At 38.3% G+C, this 19,741-nt stretch overlaps 1 protein-coding gene across 1 annotated transcript in view; it reads left to right on the plus strand.

Moving 5' to 3' along the window:
- KIAA1549 (KIAA1549 ortholog) overlaps positions 1-19,741 on the plus strand; it is a 145,474-nt gene that overhangs the window by 69,481 nt on the left and 56,252 nt on the right. The window contains 2 exon segments of the mRNA XM_078153476.1: positions 2,655-2,832; positions 7,470-7,654. Coding sequence (XP_078009602.1) covers positions 2,655-2,832; positions 7,470-7,654 — 363 coding nt within the window.

Raw genomic sequence — 19,741 nt, forward strand, 5'->3', positions numbered from 1 at the left:
ATCAGGGGTAGTGGTGGGGGAAGGCCCTTAGCCAAAATGTGTAAGTGGCCATTGCCAATAAGCACCATATTGGAGGACTATTAGATTGAAAATATTATCCTTATATAGAAGAATGGTTCCAGAAGGGATTCAAAGAATTACAGATTAGTGAGTTTACACTGGCATAGTCTACAATAAAGGATAGAATTGCTGAATATTTAAACCAAAATACCTCATTAGAGAAAAGTCGACATAATTTCTATAATTGGAAATCATACCTGGCTAATCTATTAGCCAGTTCTTTGTGGGGAGATAGGGGTCAGGAGAGAGAAATAGCTATAAGCTTGTGATCAAGGGGAGCAAGGTATGTCTTTGACTTTGATTTTTAGAAAATCTCTGACAAGTTTTTAAAAAAAGGATGTTATCAAAATTGGGTTATGATTGGATTAAAGAACATTCTCTTAAACTGAAAACTGAAAAAAAAAGCAGATGTTCAGTTGTGAACCAAAAAATCACTACGTAAGGTGGACTTTTCCTCATACATAGGAAAGAAAAAGAAGATTGTATGTACAATTGCAGATCTCTAGTAAGTATAATGGGCTTTTATTTCTAAGTATATAATAAATTTAGCTTATAACTTTCTAAGCTGTCCTGCTTCTTTGTCCTTCTTTCTGACTTTTGTTTGGTTTTCTTTTCTGCATTAAAAAAAAATTCCTCCAAGGGTTTTGTTCTTCTTTTTCCCCACCATATATTAAAAATATATTTTGAAAATTAAAGTTATTCAAAAAACAAACACATCCAAAAAAACACTTTGCCTCAATGATGTTTTTTTTTGCTACCCTATCTTTATCTTCCTTTCCTCTCCATTGGAAAAAAAGGGGACCTTTTAAAAATGTAGATGAAATGTTGGTTTAAGTAAGGACAGGAAATATGGGGCAGGAGTAAATGGACATTCTCTGGGTAGAAACACATAAAGAACAGAACTCTCCAGCTATTGGTAATAGGATTGTCATTCAGTCATTTTTCAGTTGTGTCCAACTTGTCATGACACCATTTGGGGTTTTCTTGGCTAAGATACTGGAATGATTTGCCATTTCCTTTTCCAGCTCATTTTACAGATGAGGAGACTGAGGCAACCAGGGTAAAGTGACTTGTCTCAGGCCAGAACTGAATTCAGAGAGAGTCTTCTTGACTCCAGGCCTGGCACTCTACTGCGCCACCTAGCTGCAATAGGATTAATATTAAACAGTAGCTTTTTAAGTGATGTGGAGAAGTGAGTCCACAATGAAAATTCCAAGTTTGGTGACACTAAATAAACTCTTTAGGGCAATGAAAGAAGAGCTAAGGTATTGTAGAGAGGTCCCCTTCTAATAAACCTGTGCTTGTGATTAGAAGAGTGACAGATAAGTTTTAATGAGAGCAAGTATACCTAAGGTTAAAATTCCAAACTATGTATGAAGGTCATAAAGCAGAAGAAAGAACCAAGAGCCATTGCAGATTGTTCCCAGTGTGATGCTAAAGCCTGAAAGGTCTGTGTTGATCATTATGAAGAAGGTTGGGAGAAATAGAATGGAAAATAAGACAATGACCCTTACATAGGGTCAAGCTAGATAGGCACATATATGCATATATATGTGTGTATGTGTATGTGGGTATATGTAGGTGCACAAACACACACACACACACACACACACACACACGCACATATATATATCCTATGGTATGTGTCTCCTTGTGAACAGTTCTGGTCATTGAACCTCCAAAAATGTGAAAGCTGTTACAGAGAAAGAAAGGCAACTACTAGGATCAGAGCAATGAGAACGCTGCCGTATAAGTGTAGCCTAAAAGAATAAGGAGCCTTCTCTTTGGAAAGGCAAAGGCTAATGATGTTCTATGCTGTGTCCCTTTTGACAGAAAGATAATGGATTCAGTATGCAAGATGAGACATACATTTTTGGACATGGCCAATGGGAGAATTGGTTTCATATGCATATTTGTTGCAAAAGTTTTGTTCTTCTTTAAAATGGGGGGGGTAGGATAGGAGGGAGAGAAATAAATGCTTACTAATTGAAAAACAAAAGAAAACAAAAGATTAAGAAAGACAAAGCTGAGAGGGGGACATTGTCAGAATCCATGAAAAGCTTTAATAGCATGGAAAGAGTGAGCATGTACTTGTTCATTAAAGTCCGTGCAGGTAAGAATGAAAGAAGGCATCATAGCGTAGTTGAAAGGGCGCTAGACTTGGAATCAAAGAATGGGGGTTAGAGTCTAGTTGTGTGAACTCAGGCAAGTGACTCTCTGGGACTCATTTTCTTCAACCAGAGGAATAGAGGATCTTGAAAGTTCCTCCCAGCTCTAACATTCTATGAGTCTCATAGCTGTTTGCTTCCAAGGACCATCCCTTTGGGACATCTGTTGGCAACGCAATGGATTAGATGGACCTTGGGTATAATTCCAGCACTCTTCTGCCTACATTTGTAGGTCACTTCCCATTCGTTCTACTCTGCCCCTGCCATAAAGAGTGCCAATGTGATTTTGACACTCAGGTGGCAAAAAATAAATTTAAAGTGTACAAAAATAAATCCTGGATGACACAGACTATTCACTAATGATAGAGAAACGGCACCCTGAAATTGGAGTTTTAAAAATGTCAATAATTATCTGCTGTCTTTCAGGTTGTTAATATCTCACGGTTAGAAGGTGATGACTATCCAGTCCAGCTAATCTATTTTGTGGAAGATCAAGATGGAGAAAGGCTCAGTGCAGTGAAGTCTTCAGATATGATCAACAGGATAGATGTCCAGAGAGCCGCCATTATCATGGGTTACCGCATCAAGGGTGTAATTGCCCAGCGTAAGTCTCTTTGATATCTCAGTACTAAAAGGGAGGTAGAGGTTTGTATTTAGGTGTGAACAAAATCCTGTAGCTGTGTCTGATTGCTTCTGTGTTTTTGTTTTTGAAAAGTTAGTATACATTTTAAGTGGTATTATAAACATATTGTATTTCCCCAATTATGTGTGTCTACATTTGCATGTAGTTCAGATTCATTTTGAAATTTTCTGACCAGGAATCTGGGTTTTTTTAAAGTAGTATTTAAAAGGTACCTATTTAAAATTAGGGTTTACATTTTTTGAGTATACCTCTCTCCACATCTACTACTATTTTGTCTTTTTATTTAAACGAGTGTATTTTGCTATTTGTTTTTGCCAGACTCTTCTGTTTCGAGTTTTGTATATGAAAAAGAATGAAATGTATGAGTAGCAGAATATGCTTGGTTTTTTTCCTCTAAGTCCAAAAAAAAAATCAGAGAGCTTTTTTTCCCTCAAAAGCCAGTTTGATGTTTATTTTTGTAAGGATAGCTTTTTTTTCTTCTCTTGTAAAAATTGCCCTCTGTATCTCTTCTTCTTTCAGAGTTTAAATATTTGGAGATGGAGAGAAAGGATCCGGGAAATGAACTGGATAGAAATACATATAAATATATATACATACACACACATATACTTTAATTAGATCAGAGTGTTTTTTAAAAGTAGTTGGGAAGAAGGAAGCACAGAACACAGATATGGCAAGAGAAGAGTGAAACTTTAACAGTAAAAGAAATTAGATGTTTACCATATAGGGATTATATACATAGCAGATATTAGGGAAATATAATAAATGGAAATTTAAAAAAACTCTAGCAAATAACATTAGGGTGGCAAAACAATTTTAGAAATTGACATATTTGTGAACTATGAGTTAGATCTAAATGTCTCTTTGAAACACAGGTGTAACCTATTTCCAGAGTAAGGGGAGAGGTGGAAATGAGCAAATGCGATAATGTATATAAAATTTTTTATGAATCTTAAAGCATGATAAAACTGTACGATATCATAAGACATCATAATTTTAAAAGGATGTTCTTTAACATATAGTACAATAAGATACTTTGATTAGAATATTTCCTAGTGACTCATGAAAAACATTTTAAAAATAAGGTTATCTTAATTGCAAAAATCCAGAGAATGGGGTTTGCTTAAATTTTTATTGGCTATCCAAGCTCCATGATTATCAGAAGATTGATTTTAAGAGGACATGAGCATCTTTTAAACATATAGTCCACCATCTTTTACACTCATCTTCTCCTGGACTCCTTTTGAAACTTCAAAAGACAAGTACCACTGCCATGACAAGGGTCTAGCTTTGGAGCTGGTGGAGAGAGAGAGATGGAGAGGCTCAACCCTTACAGCTAGGCTAGGAGGCAGTTCAGGGAAAGTAGGATACAAGGCTGGGGTAAAAGCTTTTTGTGCCTCTGGCTTTTCTTCTTAAAGTGACCAGTAGGACTAGAATCCACTTCCTTTGACTGAGTTTAAGTTGTCACAGCTTTTATGCACCTGCTGTTTTTATGCAGAAGAAACAACATAGGCAGGTAATAATAAGGCTAAGGTGGAATGAGAAAAATTCAAGTATTTCATGCTTATAGCTTTTCTTGCCCCTGGATCTCTACTCCATTTTACAACACATTTTGCCTGGCATCACCCAGTATTTTTGGAGTACCTACTTTGTGATTAGTACTAGGATGACCACTATGAGGTGCTGAAGAAGTGTAAGATCTCTCCCTCCCCACAGAGGATTTGCATTATGTGTAAGCAGACAAGATGGACATACACGAAATGGTTAGCAAATAAAGTGGCAACATATATCATGATATGCTGATATATAATATTACATTAAATTGTATGATACAGTTCAAGAGAGATCTGAACATTTCATAACCGTTTACTCATTGTGAATTAGAGACAAATAGAAATTAGGAGATACACAGGCTGGTCTTGTCAAAGTACAAAGAAAAGACTTGAGCTGGGCCTTATATGATGGGTAGGAAATAGATAATTGGGGAGGAAGACATTTTAGGTGGAAAAGGCTGGGGTGAAAAATATAGATATAAAGAGAGGTAATAGTTGAAGCCATGAGAGAGAATGATTATATGTATAAAATCATGTAGAGGGAAGAAGAGAGAGCTAAGGGCTCAACTTTTGGATGAAAAGGAAGAAGAGATGTAAGAAAATTAAATAAAGGCTCTGTCTAAGAGATAGGAGGAAAGAAGAGAATAGTTCAAGATTAAACTGGGAGAGAATTTTGAGAAAGGAGAGGATTGGATTTGGTCTGAAAGAAGGTTACCATTGATATTTTGAGAAAACAGTATTAGATAGAAACTAAACATGATTTTTAAGAGCTTGAGAGTCTGGGTAAATGAAGACAATGAGTGTAAAAGGCGTGTTCAAGAAGTCTTTCCATTTTAAAAATAAATACATTGAAATCAGGATGTTCAGGGAAACTGTAGATGTTTTTGGTTTGTCCTTACTCTTTAGAGTTTGATGTCATGGAGTTAGCCATGTTCCGCCTCAAACCTGTCTTGTACCTCTCCTGTGAGGTCTATTATGGTTGTTGTTACTGGTTCTTCTATTCTCAAAGAACAAAACTCAATTGTGAACAAATAACCAACTTTCAGTTTGTTTTTAGTTGTATTATACTCGCTTATGGTGTGGGTCATTCTGTGAAAATTTAGTAGGCAAGGTGGTCTGCTAGCATAACATGGGGATGAGAACAAAAACTTGTCTCTTGTCTGGACTGTGCTATTTACTAACCATGTAACCTTAATCAAGGCATTTGGACTCTATGCTCCAGTTTCCTTATGTAAAATGAGGGGTATGGGACTAGATGGTTTCTTAAGGTCCCTCTTATCTTTATATTCTATAATTCTATGTCTGTTTTCTATAGTCTATTATCATAATGCATAGTGGAAGAGCAAACTTTTTTTCAGGTAATAATTACTCACATTTATATAGTACTTTATATCTTGATATATACTTGGATATATTTTGTACTTTAAGGTACAGAGAGCTTTTTCTCTTTTTTTTCCCCCCCCTTTGGCAATTGGGGTCAAGTGACTTGCCCAGGGTCACACAGCCAGTGTCAAGTGTCTGAGGCCAGATTTGAAGCTCAGGTCCTCCTGACTCCAAGGCTGGAGCTCTATCCACTGTGCCTTCTAGCTGCCCCCAGAGAGCTTTTTCTCAAAATGGCCCTAGGAGGTGAGTGGTAAAGTAGCATGGTGAAATAGATGAAGTCAAGACATAGACATTGATTAAGCATCTACTGTGTGCAAGACACTGTGCTAAATGCTAGGGATGCAAAAGAAAGTAAAAGACAATCTCTGCCCTCAAGGAGTTTACAGTCTAATGAAGTGCTAGCCTTGGAATCAGGCAGATCTGGGCCTCTGAAACTTATTGAACTCTGTGACCTTGAGTAAATCATCTAGTCTCTCTGAGCCTCCATTTCTCCATCAGTAAAATGGGGATAACAATACCTGTAATACACACCTCATGAGGTGGCTACAAAGCTCCAGAGAGATGAGGTAAGTAAAGCATTTTGTAAACCTTAAAGTGCTTTGTAAATGTGAGTTATTGTTATTATTGGAAGTAGCTTTATCCTCATCTTGCAAATGAGGAAATAGAAGCTTAGGAAAGTTAAGTGACTTGTCTAAGATTAGAGAGTTATTTAGTTTTTTGGCAGCTGGGTGGCTCAGTGGATAGAGCGCTGGGCCTGGAGTTAGGAAGACCTGAGTTCAAATGTGGCTTCAGGCACTTACCAGCTGTGTGACCCTGAACAAATCACTGAACCTGTTTGCCTCAGTTTCCTAAAATGGGAATCATAATAGCATCTTCCTTCTAGGATCTTTATGACAAACGAGATTTGTAAAGTGCTTAGCACAGTGTCTGGCACATAGACTAGGCATGATATAAGTATTAGTTACTACCACTACTACTACTACTACTACTACTACTACTACTACTACTACTGCTACTACTACTACTACTACTGCTACTACTACTGCTACTACTACTACTACTACTGCTACTACTACTACTACTACTACTGTTACTGTTATTATTAGTGTTAGAGCTAAAATTAGAAGCCAAGGATCTACTGATTCTAAGTCCAATGTTATTCCTTCTATGCCTACTATACTATACTATACTTCTTACTACTGTACCTACTCTATACTATAGAGATCTAGGGATAGGAAAAGCTAAAAGCATGAGATACTTGAATTTTTCTCATTCCACCTTAGCCTTATTATTACCTGCCTATGTGGTTTCTTCTGCATAAAAAGAGCAGGTGCATAAAAGTTGTAACAACTTAAACTCAGTCAAAAGAAGTGGATTCTAGTCCTACTGGTGACTTTAAGAAGAGAAACCAGAGGCACAAAATACTCTTACCCCAACCTTGTATCCTATTTTCCCTGAGTATATACTTTATATATACCATATATATGTGTGTGTATATGTATATGTATATGTGTGTGTATATATATATATGTGTGTGTGTATATATATATATATATATATATATATATATATATATATATATATATACATATGCAACAAATGCAGCTATTTAGAAGGACTTTCCTCATTCCTCCCCTTCCCTTTTTCTCTTCCCATCCACAGCGGTAGATCGGGTGAGAAGGTCACCTTCTGGGTCTCAGAGCAATCACCTGTGGATCATTGTTGGCGTGGTGATTCCAGTGATTGTGGTCATGACCATCATTGTCATCCTCTATTGGAAACTCTGCCGCACAGACAAACTGGACTTCCAGCCTGATGCTGTGAGCAGCATTCAGCAGCGTCAAAAGGTAAAAATACTCCCTCTCGATATGCCCAATATACTTGTGCGTGTACATATATAGACAGGGCGTATTACCGTTTGGCCATTCCTGATGCAAAGATGAGAGTTTCCATGCTGTGGTAGAAATAACTTGTAATCAGAAGCAAAAAAAAGGAAAACGTTTCCCAAAAAATGATTGGTCATCTTCTATGTAAAATTCCTTTTTTTGTTGTAATGGAAAAAGCTTTATTCATTTTGTCATTATGCTCACCTAATGATATCCTACATAGACACAGGCTTATTAGGAGAGGTAAGTGTATATGAAAGCAGACACATTGTGCTTTAGTGCATAGGGAAGAGAGCATAGGATGGAGGGTCACATTTTTCCATTTACTTGCTGCATTAAGGGACCTTGGAAGGGTGCTTTGCCTTTTGTGGGCCTCCCTAAAAAGGAGAGGGGAAAGGAGAAGGGATTGAAATCCTTCTACTTCTAAATCTGTGTTTTTTCTGAAAGTCTCTAGCATGGGTTGATGTGAAATATCCTTCAGTTTCATCAAACAATAATGAAATTTAGCAGTGAGTGGAGTCTCAGGCTTACCAGGGATTGTGAATGTAAGGCTGACAGGGACCTTAATGGTCATCTGATCCAGAGATGTCAAACTTGATGCTTGCTTGTGGCCTGCAAAACTCTGGAGTGGAGCCCTAGCCAAATTAAAATGTGATTGGTAAAAATTTAGCAAAATAAATAAAAATACAATACAATATAAATGATGTTAATTTGTGGTTTTCCAAGTCAGTATGTAGCCCACACAGATGAATTTCTTTTTGAGTTTGACACCACTGATCTAGTCCAACTCTCTTATTTTGGAGATGAGGATATATATGGAGGGGAGGAGCTATTACAGTAGATCAGATAAACCCATATCAAACAGAGTGAGTACAGAGAGAAACATAATTCCTTCCTTTCAGTAGAGAGATGATCAGCAACAGGGACAGAATGTTTCTTATGCTGTCAGGCGCAGACACTGTGGATTTGGCTTAACCAGGGAAGGTTCTATGGGGATGGTGATTTATCAGATAATAAGTATGTTATAAAAACCAAAAAGTATCAGTAAAACTTAAAAAATAAGCCAACTGAGGGCAGCTAGGTGGCAGCTCGAAGGCACAGTGGATAGAGCACCGACTCTGGAGTCAGGAGGACCTGAGTTCAAATCCGGCCTCAGACACTTGACACTTACTAGCTGTGTGACCCTGGGCAAGTCACTTAATCCCATTGCCTAGCCAAAAAAATAAAAATAAAATAAACCAACTAAAGTGTTTCAACTCCAAATATGACCTCTGTAGCTACATCCTCAGGGATGTATTTTTTTTTAAATAGAAGCCAAGAGAAAGTTTCCTCACATACTCATCTTTTTTTGCTCTTTCACATGCAACCCCCTCAACAATTCTCCTTTTCCCCTCTTCTGTCTCCATTTAGCATGATGACAACTTTTGTAGGATTTGGAATTCTGAATGGAATTCTAAGAGTCTGATAAGAGAAATAAGAGAAGTGAGAAAGGTGAAAGACAAGGGTTAAAGTATTGCTGTTTTTAATAATTTTTATCTTATGGATATGTTTTCAAATTAGCTTGGTAAAAAATAGATTTGAGAATTCTGATGTAGCACAGAGATAGGCTCTGTACTTACTATAATGACCCAAATTAACACAGGCAGTTTGCGTCCCTAAAGCTCAGCTATCACTCTCCCTCCCCTTAAGGCCTTAGGGAGAACCCTGAGAAATTATAGGGTATCTTTCTTTATTATTATTTCCCCATCCTATGTATTCTCCCCACCCCATATCAGTTGAACAATTACCATTCTCCTTAATATCAATCCCAGTTAGTACCTTCCCAGTATCAGTTAGCCAATTGGTATCTTCCTTATTATCAATTGACCAATTAATTTCAACTGGCTTTTACAAAGGGATATTTACTGACAAAATATAGCAAGAACTGAAATCTGGATCCCACTGTCCTCTACCATGTTGATCTTTAGGGTAAAGGGACTCAAGCAGATTACTCTTCAGGTCTGGTTTGGCTGCTGCAGGTGCCAGCAGTCTCCACTATGGGATTTGATTTGCTGGACTTCTGGTGGCCCTTCTGACCTTTTGAGGCTCACAAGATTCATCCCCGGATCCATTTGTTTCTGCTACTCATTTACCTGATATCAGCAAAGAGGGGCAGCTAGGTGGCACCGTGTATAGAACGCCGGCCCTAGAGTCAGGAGGACCTGAGTTCAAATCTGACCTCAAACACTTGACACTTAACTAGCTGGGTGACCCCCCAATTTGCTTGACCCCATTGCTTAGCAAAAATTTAAAAAATAAATATTGATATCAGGAAAGATGAAACACAACAGAGACAGAAGGGGAGGTAGCCATGCCTGATTAGGGAGATATGGCAGCTGGAAATAGCACCTGCTAACTCTCTTCTCACTGGTTGCCTCATAGCAGTTCTTGTCCTACTCTTCACCAGGGAAGAAAGAGAACTTTAGTCCATTCATCCTCTGTGAATGAATGCTCAGTTCTGTTTCAGCAACCAGTCAAAAGTCTTTTTGTCACCACTATAATAAGCCAACAGGAAACAGAAGCTACCTGGGCAGGCTATGAATTGGAAGCATTTTGTACCGTTACCCATTTCCAGCAGTATCTCAATGAGCTTCCTCCCAGATTGCCAGCAGACAGAACATACCACTCATGTTCCTAAAGATTTGACCCTCTTTGCCCATTCCCCTGTTATAGTGATCACAACATGTTGTGTGTCACCCATCAGCTTAGCATCACGGAGGTTATGGTTGGAAAGAGGTGTTAGAGACCATCTCTTCCAACTCCCTCCCTTTTTTTTTTTAAACCGGATGGGGAATCTGAGACCCCAACAGATTAAGAGACTTGCCCGAGGACATACAGTAATAGAGTCAGGACTCACACCCATGTCTTCCCACACCAAAATCCAGTGGTTCTTCCACTCCATCACACTCATGTGTTAGAATAAAAGGTGGTTTCTTGATTGAAGCAGAATCCCAATTATTTTGATTTGTCTGACCAATAAGATTAATTTGTAAATATTTTATTTGTTAATGTTGTCACCGCACATGGAAATGATATCTTAAATCGTAGTCCATTGTTAGGCTGATCAAGGATACTAGAGGCACATTACAAATTAATACTGCATTTGTTCTTCATCTTCACTTATTATTTATACCATCTGGGGTTAGGTTTTTCAGTTATAGTCAGCTCAGCACCTGGGAAAGGATAAGAAAAAAATATTTGCAATACTGAATGAATTATAATCGTACACATCATTGTTAAAAAAATAACAATGGGTCGTATTTGTGTTCTAGTGAAATGGCGTTACAGCGACATTTAGCCGATGTGGAGGATGCCTCACATTTTCCCATTTCATTTTGAGTGCCCCTTCTTTTAAACACTCCTGATGAAAACTCACCCATGCCCATTGTTTTAATAGACTCTCACAGGGGAGCACCACGTGGTTCCCTCTCATTTGTAAAGCAGGATATTCCCCTGGTTTTCTCCTTCCCTTTCACTTCCAAAATCCTTTTATGGCTGCAGATGGCATAGTAATTCACATGCAAAGGATTTTAAATAGAACTGCCAGCCCTTAGAGTCCTCCTTATTCTTTGAGTGCTACAGGGATTGGGGGGATGGATTATTACATATAATTAAGGGAGATAGTATTCAGGATAGTGGATTAATATGCAGCCAGTAAGTAGGGCTGGTTAAATATCAAAATAGCACTCAGTGAACAAGCAGAATTTGCTTCCAATATTAATCTTGTCGTGTTTTTAGAATAGAGACTATCCTGTTCCACCTCACCCCACCCCCAGTTATAATGGAAAAGGGAAATATCTCTGACTCAGAGAACAGTGCCTTGGAAACAGCAAAGGTCCTCCACCTTCTTTGTTGGAATTTAAAAAAAAAAGCTAAGGCACACTACAACTGCAAGAGTTCCCTTTTCTTGCTGTGTGTTTTTCTCTCTTGATCCCATTGCTCCCCAAATGCTACCTCACCACCACACTCTGAAATCCTCCAGCAAATCCTCCAGCAAAACACATCTGGAAACAGTAAATCTGCAGTACACAGTACATGTCCCTTTCCCTCTTAGGCTAAACACAAAGCCTTCTTGTCCAAATTGCCTGGGAGCAGATTGCTTCTGAAATATGGAAAGGGGAATAGTACTGCAGGGGAGGGGAGCCCCGTCATTCAGGTATGTTTTCAAGTGTGCTTAATTATGTTTCCCATTGGTAAACAAATATTTTGTTTATATTCTCTTTAATCTGTAGTTTGAATTGATCACTTAATATGGAGGGAAGGAGTCCAATTTACAGCTTCAACTAGCCAAGAAAATCTTTTTTTTTTAAAGTACAAATGAGATTTGGGGGCCTTGTTGAGCAGTGGAAACCTGCTTCTCTTGATCAGACTTCTTCTAACTGGAAAACCCTTTAGTGTTTATAAGGCCAGTATCACAGACAATCAGGTATGGCTATTCCATTGTCCTTGGCCATACAGATTGGGGTGGGATGAGCAAAATCTCTTACTAAGTCCTGAACAGATTGGGCTCAGCTTTTGATGTGGCCCTTTGGTGCTGCCTAGGAATCACCTGGGATACACAGCATATAAACAGTTCTGCTTTGTTCCAATTCATCCTAGTCTGCCAAATACTACCCATTGTCTTCCTTGGAAGAGGTGTGAGGCAAAAAAATCCTCACCTCTTTATGAGAATGATCATACAGCTGCTGACTGGGATACCAACATAAGACCACAGTGAATTTTGTTCACTTTCAACTTTTAATTGAATATAACTTAGAAATCATACTTCCTTGTTAGAAATTATTTTAGTTTTATTGTAAATGCTAACAATGGCAATCCTCTCATAACTACAGAACATTAAAAAAGCCAAACACTTTCCTTGGGAATTTTTTTATGTGTCTCATTGTAATTTCCCCTTTCCAAAGGGGTGGCATGACCTTGGTACCTAGTGTGTGATATAGGCATGTTCAGTTTGACTCTTATCATACTTAAGAGCTGTTATATTTCCTTTCTTTTTTAATTAAATTTTTTTCAAATGAATATCTATTCTCTCTCTCTCTCTGTCTCTCTCTCCCTCCCTTCCTCTCCCTCTCTTCCCCCTTCTCTCTCTGTTTCTCTCCCTCTCCTTCCATATAGATACAGATGTATACACACACACACACACATATATATAAATATATATATATATATATATATATATATATATGTATGTATGTATGTATAACATACATACATATATATACGTATAACATACATATACACACACATTTAGGAACGTATATGTATGTGCATATAGGCGTGTAAGTGTGTTTATATATCTACATATATCTATATATATCTATATATACATATATATGAAATGTATAATCTTTAAGGGTCAGTCAGCAAGCATTTATTAAGAGCCTGCTATGAGTCAGGTGTTACATTAAGTACTGGAGAGGCAAGGAAAGGCAGAAAATAGTCCTGGCTTTTGAGGACCTCACAGCCTAATGAGGAAGACAACATGTAGACAGCTGTGTACAAAAATTATATAAACAGAATAAATTGGGGCTGTCTGAGAGGGAAGGCACTAATATTAAGGAGGGCTGGGGAAGGCTTCTTGTGGAAGGTAGCACTAACAGCTGGGATCTGAAGGAAGCCAGGGAAGCCAAGAGGTGGCAATAAGGAGGATGAGAGCTCTAGGCATGGGGGACAGTCGATGAAAATGTTTGGAGCTAGGAAATAGAGGATCACGTTTGAAGAAGAAGGAGGCCAATGTCATTGAATCACAGAGTATTTGGTGGGAAGTAAGTTGTAAGAAGCCTGGAAAGCCAGGAAAGGGCCAGGTTATGAAGACTTTAAAAGCCAAATAAGATGGTATATTTGATCCTGGAGGTACTAGGGAGTGATCGGGGTTGATTGAATAGAAATGGATTTGAGGTTTAGGATAATCAGTTTGATAATTGAGTGGAGGATGGACAGGATTGGGAGAGACTTGAGACAAAGTGACCATTTAGGTTATTGCAGTAGTTTAAATGTGAGTCCACATATGAGGTGATAAAAGACTGGACCAGGTTGGCGGCAGTGTCATGTAGAAGTAATGTTAAGAAGGTTAAAATGAACTGGATTTCCAACATCTTGGAGATGGGAGGTGAGAGAGAATGAAGAGTTGAGAATGGCACTTGGGTTACCTGCTTGGATTTCTGAAAGGATGGTGGCAACCTTGAAAGTAAAAGGGAAACATAGAAGGGAGGAGAGTTTAGGGGGAAAGATCATGAGTTCAGTTTTGGACATGTTATTTTAAGATGTCCATGGGAAATCTAGTTTGAAATATCCAATAGGCAATTGGAGATGTTGGGGAGAGAGGTTAGGACCAGACAAACAGATGTGAGAGTCATCTGCATAGAAACGATAGCTGAATCTATGGATGCTGATGGGATTAATAATTGAAATAGTATGGAGGGAGAAGAGGGCTAGGAAATAACCTTGGGGGGAGCTCATGGGAAGCAACCTATGTGGAGACACAGCCTGGCAATTGCTCCTATAGAAGCACAGCTACTGAAGACTCAGAAAAGAAAATTCTTGCTACCAAAGTTCTTGGCACTGCCAAATGATTCAGCATCAGAAATTATCATTTTATCAGTGGAAATAACATCACAGAAAGGACATTTATTTCTACTTTGCTGCTGCACCCAAAGGACCCTAGGACCTTTCCACCTAACTTGTTTAAACCTTCTGTATGTGTTGTGAATTCCTTGAGATCAGAAACTGTCTTACTTTTCTGTTCACATACCCAGCCCTTAACAACACAGCATGCTTTACATATAACAAGTACGTAATGAATGTGTCATGAAAACCTGGAAAGAAAAGAATATTTAAGAGAAGGTGATCGATAAAGGTTAAAAAGTTCAGGAAGGTTGAAGACTGGGGTGGGGTGGGGGTAAGCCAGTAGATTTGGTGAATAAGGTAGATTTCGGACAATAGCTAGTAGGAATGGATGGATCAAGGATTTTTTTTTAAGTATTGGGGAGTCATAGGCATGCTTATAGACAGTAAGGGAGCAACTAGTAGACAGATTGAAGATTAGTGAGAGAGTTGGAATGGTCTGCTGGAGAAGACAGGATGGAATGAGATCATTTGTGCATGTAGGAGTTTGCGTTGGCAAGGAGAAAGGCCATCTCTTCATGTGAGACGGAGGTAAAAGACAAGAATGGACAAAAGCATCTAGGTGATATAAGATGAGGAGGCAGCTCTTGTCAAGTGGCTGCAATATTTTCAGTGAACTACAAGGCAAGATTCTCAGCCAAGATGAGGGAGGGGAACCTTCCTTGGGGAAGGAAAAAAGGTTTGGAAAAGCCACTGTGGTGAGTGGGATAGTCACTATTGCCTTGCTACAGTGAAAGCCCATTTGCGATTATGTAATATAAATTTGAAATGGATCCAGTAAGCATGATTTCATGATTTTTTTCAGCTTCATTCAGCCACATGTGAGTAGGAGCAAAAGCAGCTATTGGTGGCAGTAATATGAGGTTAAGCCTTGGCAGCACAAGATTTTCAATAGAATAAGAGAGTAAGGGAAAAAGAGAAGAGGACAGTGTAGAGCTGAACGGGTTCCCTTGAAGGGTCAAGGTGGAAAAAGGAACTTAGCCAGTGTAGGGGTGATGGCCTGGGAAATAACCGAAGGCTACAGGGATTAGAGGTCATGGTGAGGACAAAGAACAGGTTTTAGAGGTGAGAGGGAGAGGTAGAATAACAACAGATTGTGGTTAGATAAAGGAATTTCAGAGTTTGTGAACAAGGAAGTGTATTTGTGGGTGATGTTGAGATGAAAGGTAAGACCATCTTCTTTGTGTAGGAATAGAGGACCAAGTCATGGAAAATAAGTAAGCTGAGGAACCAAGAAGTTAGGGTATTTGAGGAAGTTTAATATGTATATCGGATTTATCTAGTATAAAAGCAGGAGTTAGGGAGGAAACATTGTGAGTTAGCATTGATCTCGGTGAGGAAAGAAGAGTATCCTGGAGGTTTCTAGACAACAGCTACTAAAATCTTGACTATGTGATGAATATGGATTGAATGAATCTCAAAGGAGGAGTAGTAACTGAATGATAGTGGTAAAGGGAGAGTGGCAATAGGGAGCAAGAAGTAATCCAAGTCCCCCACCATTACCAGTGAGTCAGGAATATGAATGAAAATGAAAATGCTTTTTTTTTTCCAGCAGAATGCTGGAAAAATTGGCCAGGGAAGTCGTGTTATCAAGAGAGAGCCAGTTTTCACTGAGTGCAAGATGAGGGAAACAAGAAAATGTTTAAGAAGAAAGCTTTATCTACAAAGGAGGCATAGTGGAGAGCAAGTAGAAGGGTTGGGTTAGTTAGTGGGACATTGGTGGGATTGAGTTGAAGGGGATAGGAACAAGGGAGTAGTTAGTGGGGGACTAAGAAAGATGCTCGAACAATGCCTTCCAGGCGTTCAGAATCACTGGTATGAGAAAAGAATGAAGGGGTAGGAGTATATTAATCATTGAGGCATGAGATTAGGTAGGTTATCATTGTCCACAGGGGTTCAGCCTGGGGAATAGAATTCTCCAAGGGCTTCAGGCCTAGGCCAAAATCAAAGTGTAACTGGAAATCAGGTCAGTGGGGTTAGGGAGGTAGCAGAGGATGCGCAGATGGGGGCAAGGTGATTTCTGTGGAGTTGTAGATGGTCAGAGAGAGTGTCTGGAGCATGATGGAAAGACTGTTAAGGGAGGCCAAGAAGCTGTCAAAGGAAGGTTCAGGCAAGATGACCATTTCTTTGTAATTGGGATTGAGAGTAGAGATTATCTTTTCCTCCCAGTACATAGCACAGTGCCTGCTACATAGTAAATCTTAATAAATGCTTGATTAATTGATGTTGGATATTCCCTTCACTGACATAGATCCTCAAACCTTCCATACCTCCCTATTCTGTACTTTTCTCATCCATGTCCTTCTGTAAATCCTCCACAGAGGTCCTATTCAACTTTCCGTAGACTTTCTTCTGTTTTTTAAAAAATATATTTTAAGGCTATTGGCATAGCACATAGGCTTCCCATCAATTCCATCTCATTCTCAATACATGATTGTCCCACTTTTTTTTTCAAGTCATGCATGCCTTCTGCAGTATCTTCTGATATCTGGTTTCATCCACCATGTATCTTTCCAATTCTTTGGGTCATCTGCATCTGCAATTTTTAGCCTTCCAAGATTGCAGTATTACGTAATTCACAGTCTTATAACATCACCTACCTTCAATACATTACCAACATTTAAAATGATAGAGCTGCTTTTCCTGTAACTTGGCTCCAAAAATAATGGTAGCACTTGAAAGCTTACCAAACACTATGCACATATAATCATGTTTAATCCTCACCACAGTTTTGTAAGGCAGGCATTACAGGTATTATTATTCCCACTTTACAGATGAGGAAACTGAGGCTCAGAGAAGTTCAGCCTATGTTCACATAGCTAAAATCTGTCAAAGGCAGGATTTAGGTCCTTCCAAATTCACTTTGGGCACTCTATCTAATAAGCTATGTTCCTTCTCTCATTCTAATGATTATTAGAGGTTCCTAATTAATTCTAGTTTGCCTTGTATAACTTTCAGAATAAAGCTTATTCTGTGTATGGAATCCAAACTGTGGCTCAGGGTAACTTTTCAGTTATGTGTGTGTGTGTGTGTGTGTGTTGTGTGTGTGTGTGTGTATGTGTGTACATATATGTATATATGTATGTATACAGTATATACGTATATGTATATATACATATAATAAAATAGTGAGCCCATAAATGGTGCCTTAAGGAGAAAGTGAAAACATAGTGCATTCTTTTCTTAAGAGATGAGTAATATTCCTTTTTTTTTCTTTCCCATCTCTAGAAAGATGATTTTTCTTAAGTGTAGATTCTTGTGTTGACAGCTTTTTTTGTTGTCATCAAGAAGTAACTGAGTATGATGTGGGAAGAATCAGACTGATTTACTTTAAACTATTAGCCAGAACCAGGAAGTGGATTATCAGTATTTCTCAGGTGTCACAGGCACACATGAGATTAATGACATACATATACTTACTTCCTCATTCCTCCTCAAAGATGGGACAATTATGTGTACTGATTGACCTTTCCTGGATGGTGAGACAGTACTGAAAATGGAGTTAATCCTGTAGATAGGGCAACGCTTGAAAACTATTGGGTGAATGCAATACAAGTTTGACTTTTGTGGACCTGTCAAGAGCCTATACAAACATACAGTTATAGAGAGCGTGGATGGGTCCACAAGTGTGGGACATCATATATATTTTTAGACTCTTTCAGTGTTTCGATCAGTTTTGTGGATTTTTTTTCTCTTCAGTTTTTTCTCTTTCTTTACAAAATATTGTTACATGAGATGGCTTTCTAGAAGGGAGAAAGGGGAAGGATACTGTGAATCAATAAAAACTTATTTTTATTAAAGAAGAGAAAACATGAAATAAGACTTTGGCCCTAGAGCCAGAGACCTGTGGAATACTTATAAAGCCACAATCAATTACTTCCTAAAGATGGAGAGGCAGCTTGGTGTCATGAAAAGAGTGTCAAAGGACCTGGGTTTGAATCGTGGCTCCCTTTTTTTTACTGACTATAGCTTTGAGCAAAGAACCTTACCTCTCAAGGCCTCAGTTTTCTCTAAGATTTCTTCTAGCTCTAAATCCTATCTTCTTTTTCCTAAATAGAAGATCACGTGTTTTATATCTCTGTCTGTCTTCCTGTCTATCTATACTAGAGAGTCATATAAAGACTTCATGAAAACTAGACAGTCCCTGACTTTTGCTCTGGTTGCAGAGGCACCATACCTCCAGAGCCAAGGGTGAAGAAGATGCGCTGCATTTGATTATATTGAAATGGAGAAATAGAGTAAAACAGACTTAAAGGTCAAATTGAGTCGTTTAAGTGAGATCTCTAAGATAGATATCTGAGTCTCAATTTGTGGATGAGATAATGACATATAAATCAATTTTTTTTTAATTTCATGGGTACTGGGAGATTTTGGCAGGGAGATAAAGGTAATCTATATAGAAAAAAATGAACTACCTCTGAGCCAAGTAGTCACTAAATATTTTTAAAAGGTGATTGGACCATTTCAAATACTTTAAAGTACAATGTGAATCATAATAATTATTGTTGTTGTTGCTATTAAATTCAAAATATGGAAAAAGCTAATATGTAGAAAAGACATCTTAAATTGGCCAAAGCCCTGCCCCCTGCCATTGGCATAATTAATCATCTGAAAATTTGATTAAGTGGGATTAACAGACTAGTTGGATCCTCCGAATCAGACAATAGCTATGTGTGAGAAGTAGAAGAAAAAAACAAATTAGAGCACGAAAAATAAAATGGATATGTTGAAAGGCTTACCAACAAGTGAGGACCTTGAATGAAAATTCTGAGGACAGAGACTTTTTTGCTTTTGTCTTTGTATGGGGCCATTGGTAAGACTGTGGAGGAGAGAACCAAGAGTGGAGAGAAGAGGCATAACTGGGACTTGCGGTGGCAGAGGAAAAACCTAAAGTTTTTACACACACGCACACACACACACACACACACACACACACAGAGAGTCTGATTAATTCAGTTTTAGAAAAGAGAACAATAAAATAGTAGACGTTAGGGGGGGAAATGGATAGAAATAAAGCAACTTGAAACCTAAGCCTTCTTTAAAAACAACTTTTTGGAAACCTGGGGGGGGAAATAGATCCATATACCTTTTGACTCTGATGCTTTAGAGATGCTTTGGACTTCCAGTAGAGATTGGACTAGATGACCTGTTAGGTATCCCTGTTAACATCTTTTATGAATATTCAAGATGAATGTTAAAAATTGTTCTGTAACTAAAAAATAATTCACTTGGAACCTCTTGAACATTGTGCAAAAAGTCAAGTTTGGAGGTGAAAAGAAGAAATTGGAGAGGTTGAATCAATTATTTGTGTTAAAGTAGAACAAGCATTAGACCAAGAACTATTATATCTGAATTCTGATCTCTGTCACTAAATAATTTTTCCTT

This window comes from Phascolarctos cinereus, unplaced genomic scaffold, assembly GCF_003287225.1.
Source record: "Phascolarctos cinereus isolate Bilbo 61053 unplaced genomic scaffold, phaCin_HiC Scaffold_1;HRSCAF=81, whole genome shotgun sequence".
Taxonomy (NCBI): Eukaryota; Metazoa; Chordata; class Mammalia; order Diprotodontia; family Phascolarctidae; genus Phascolarctos; species Phascolarctos cinereus.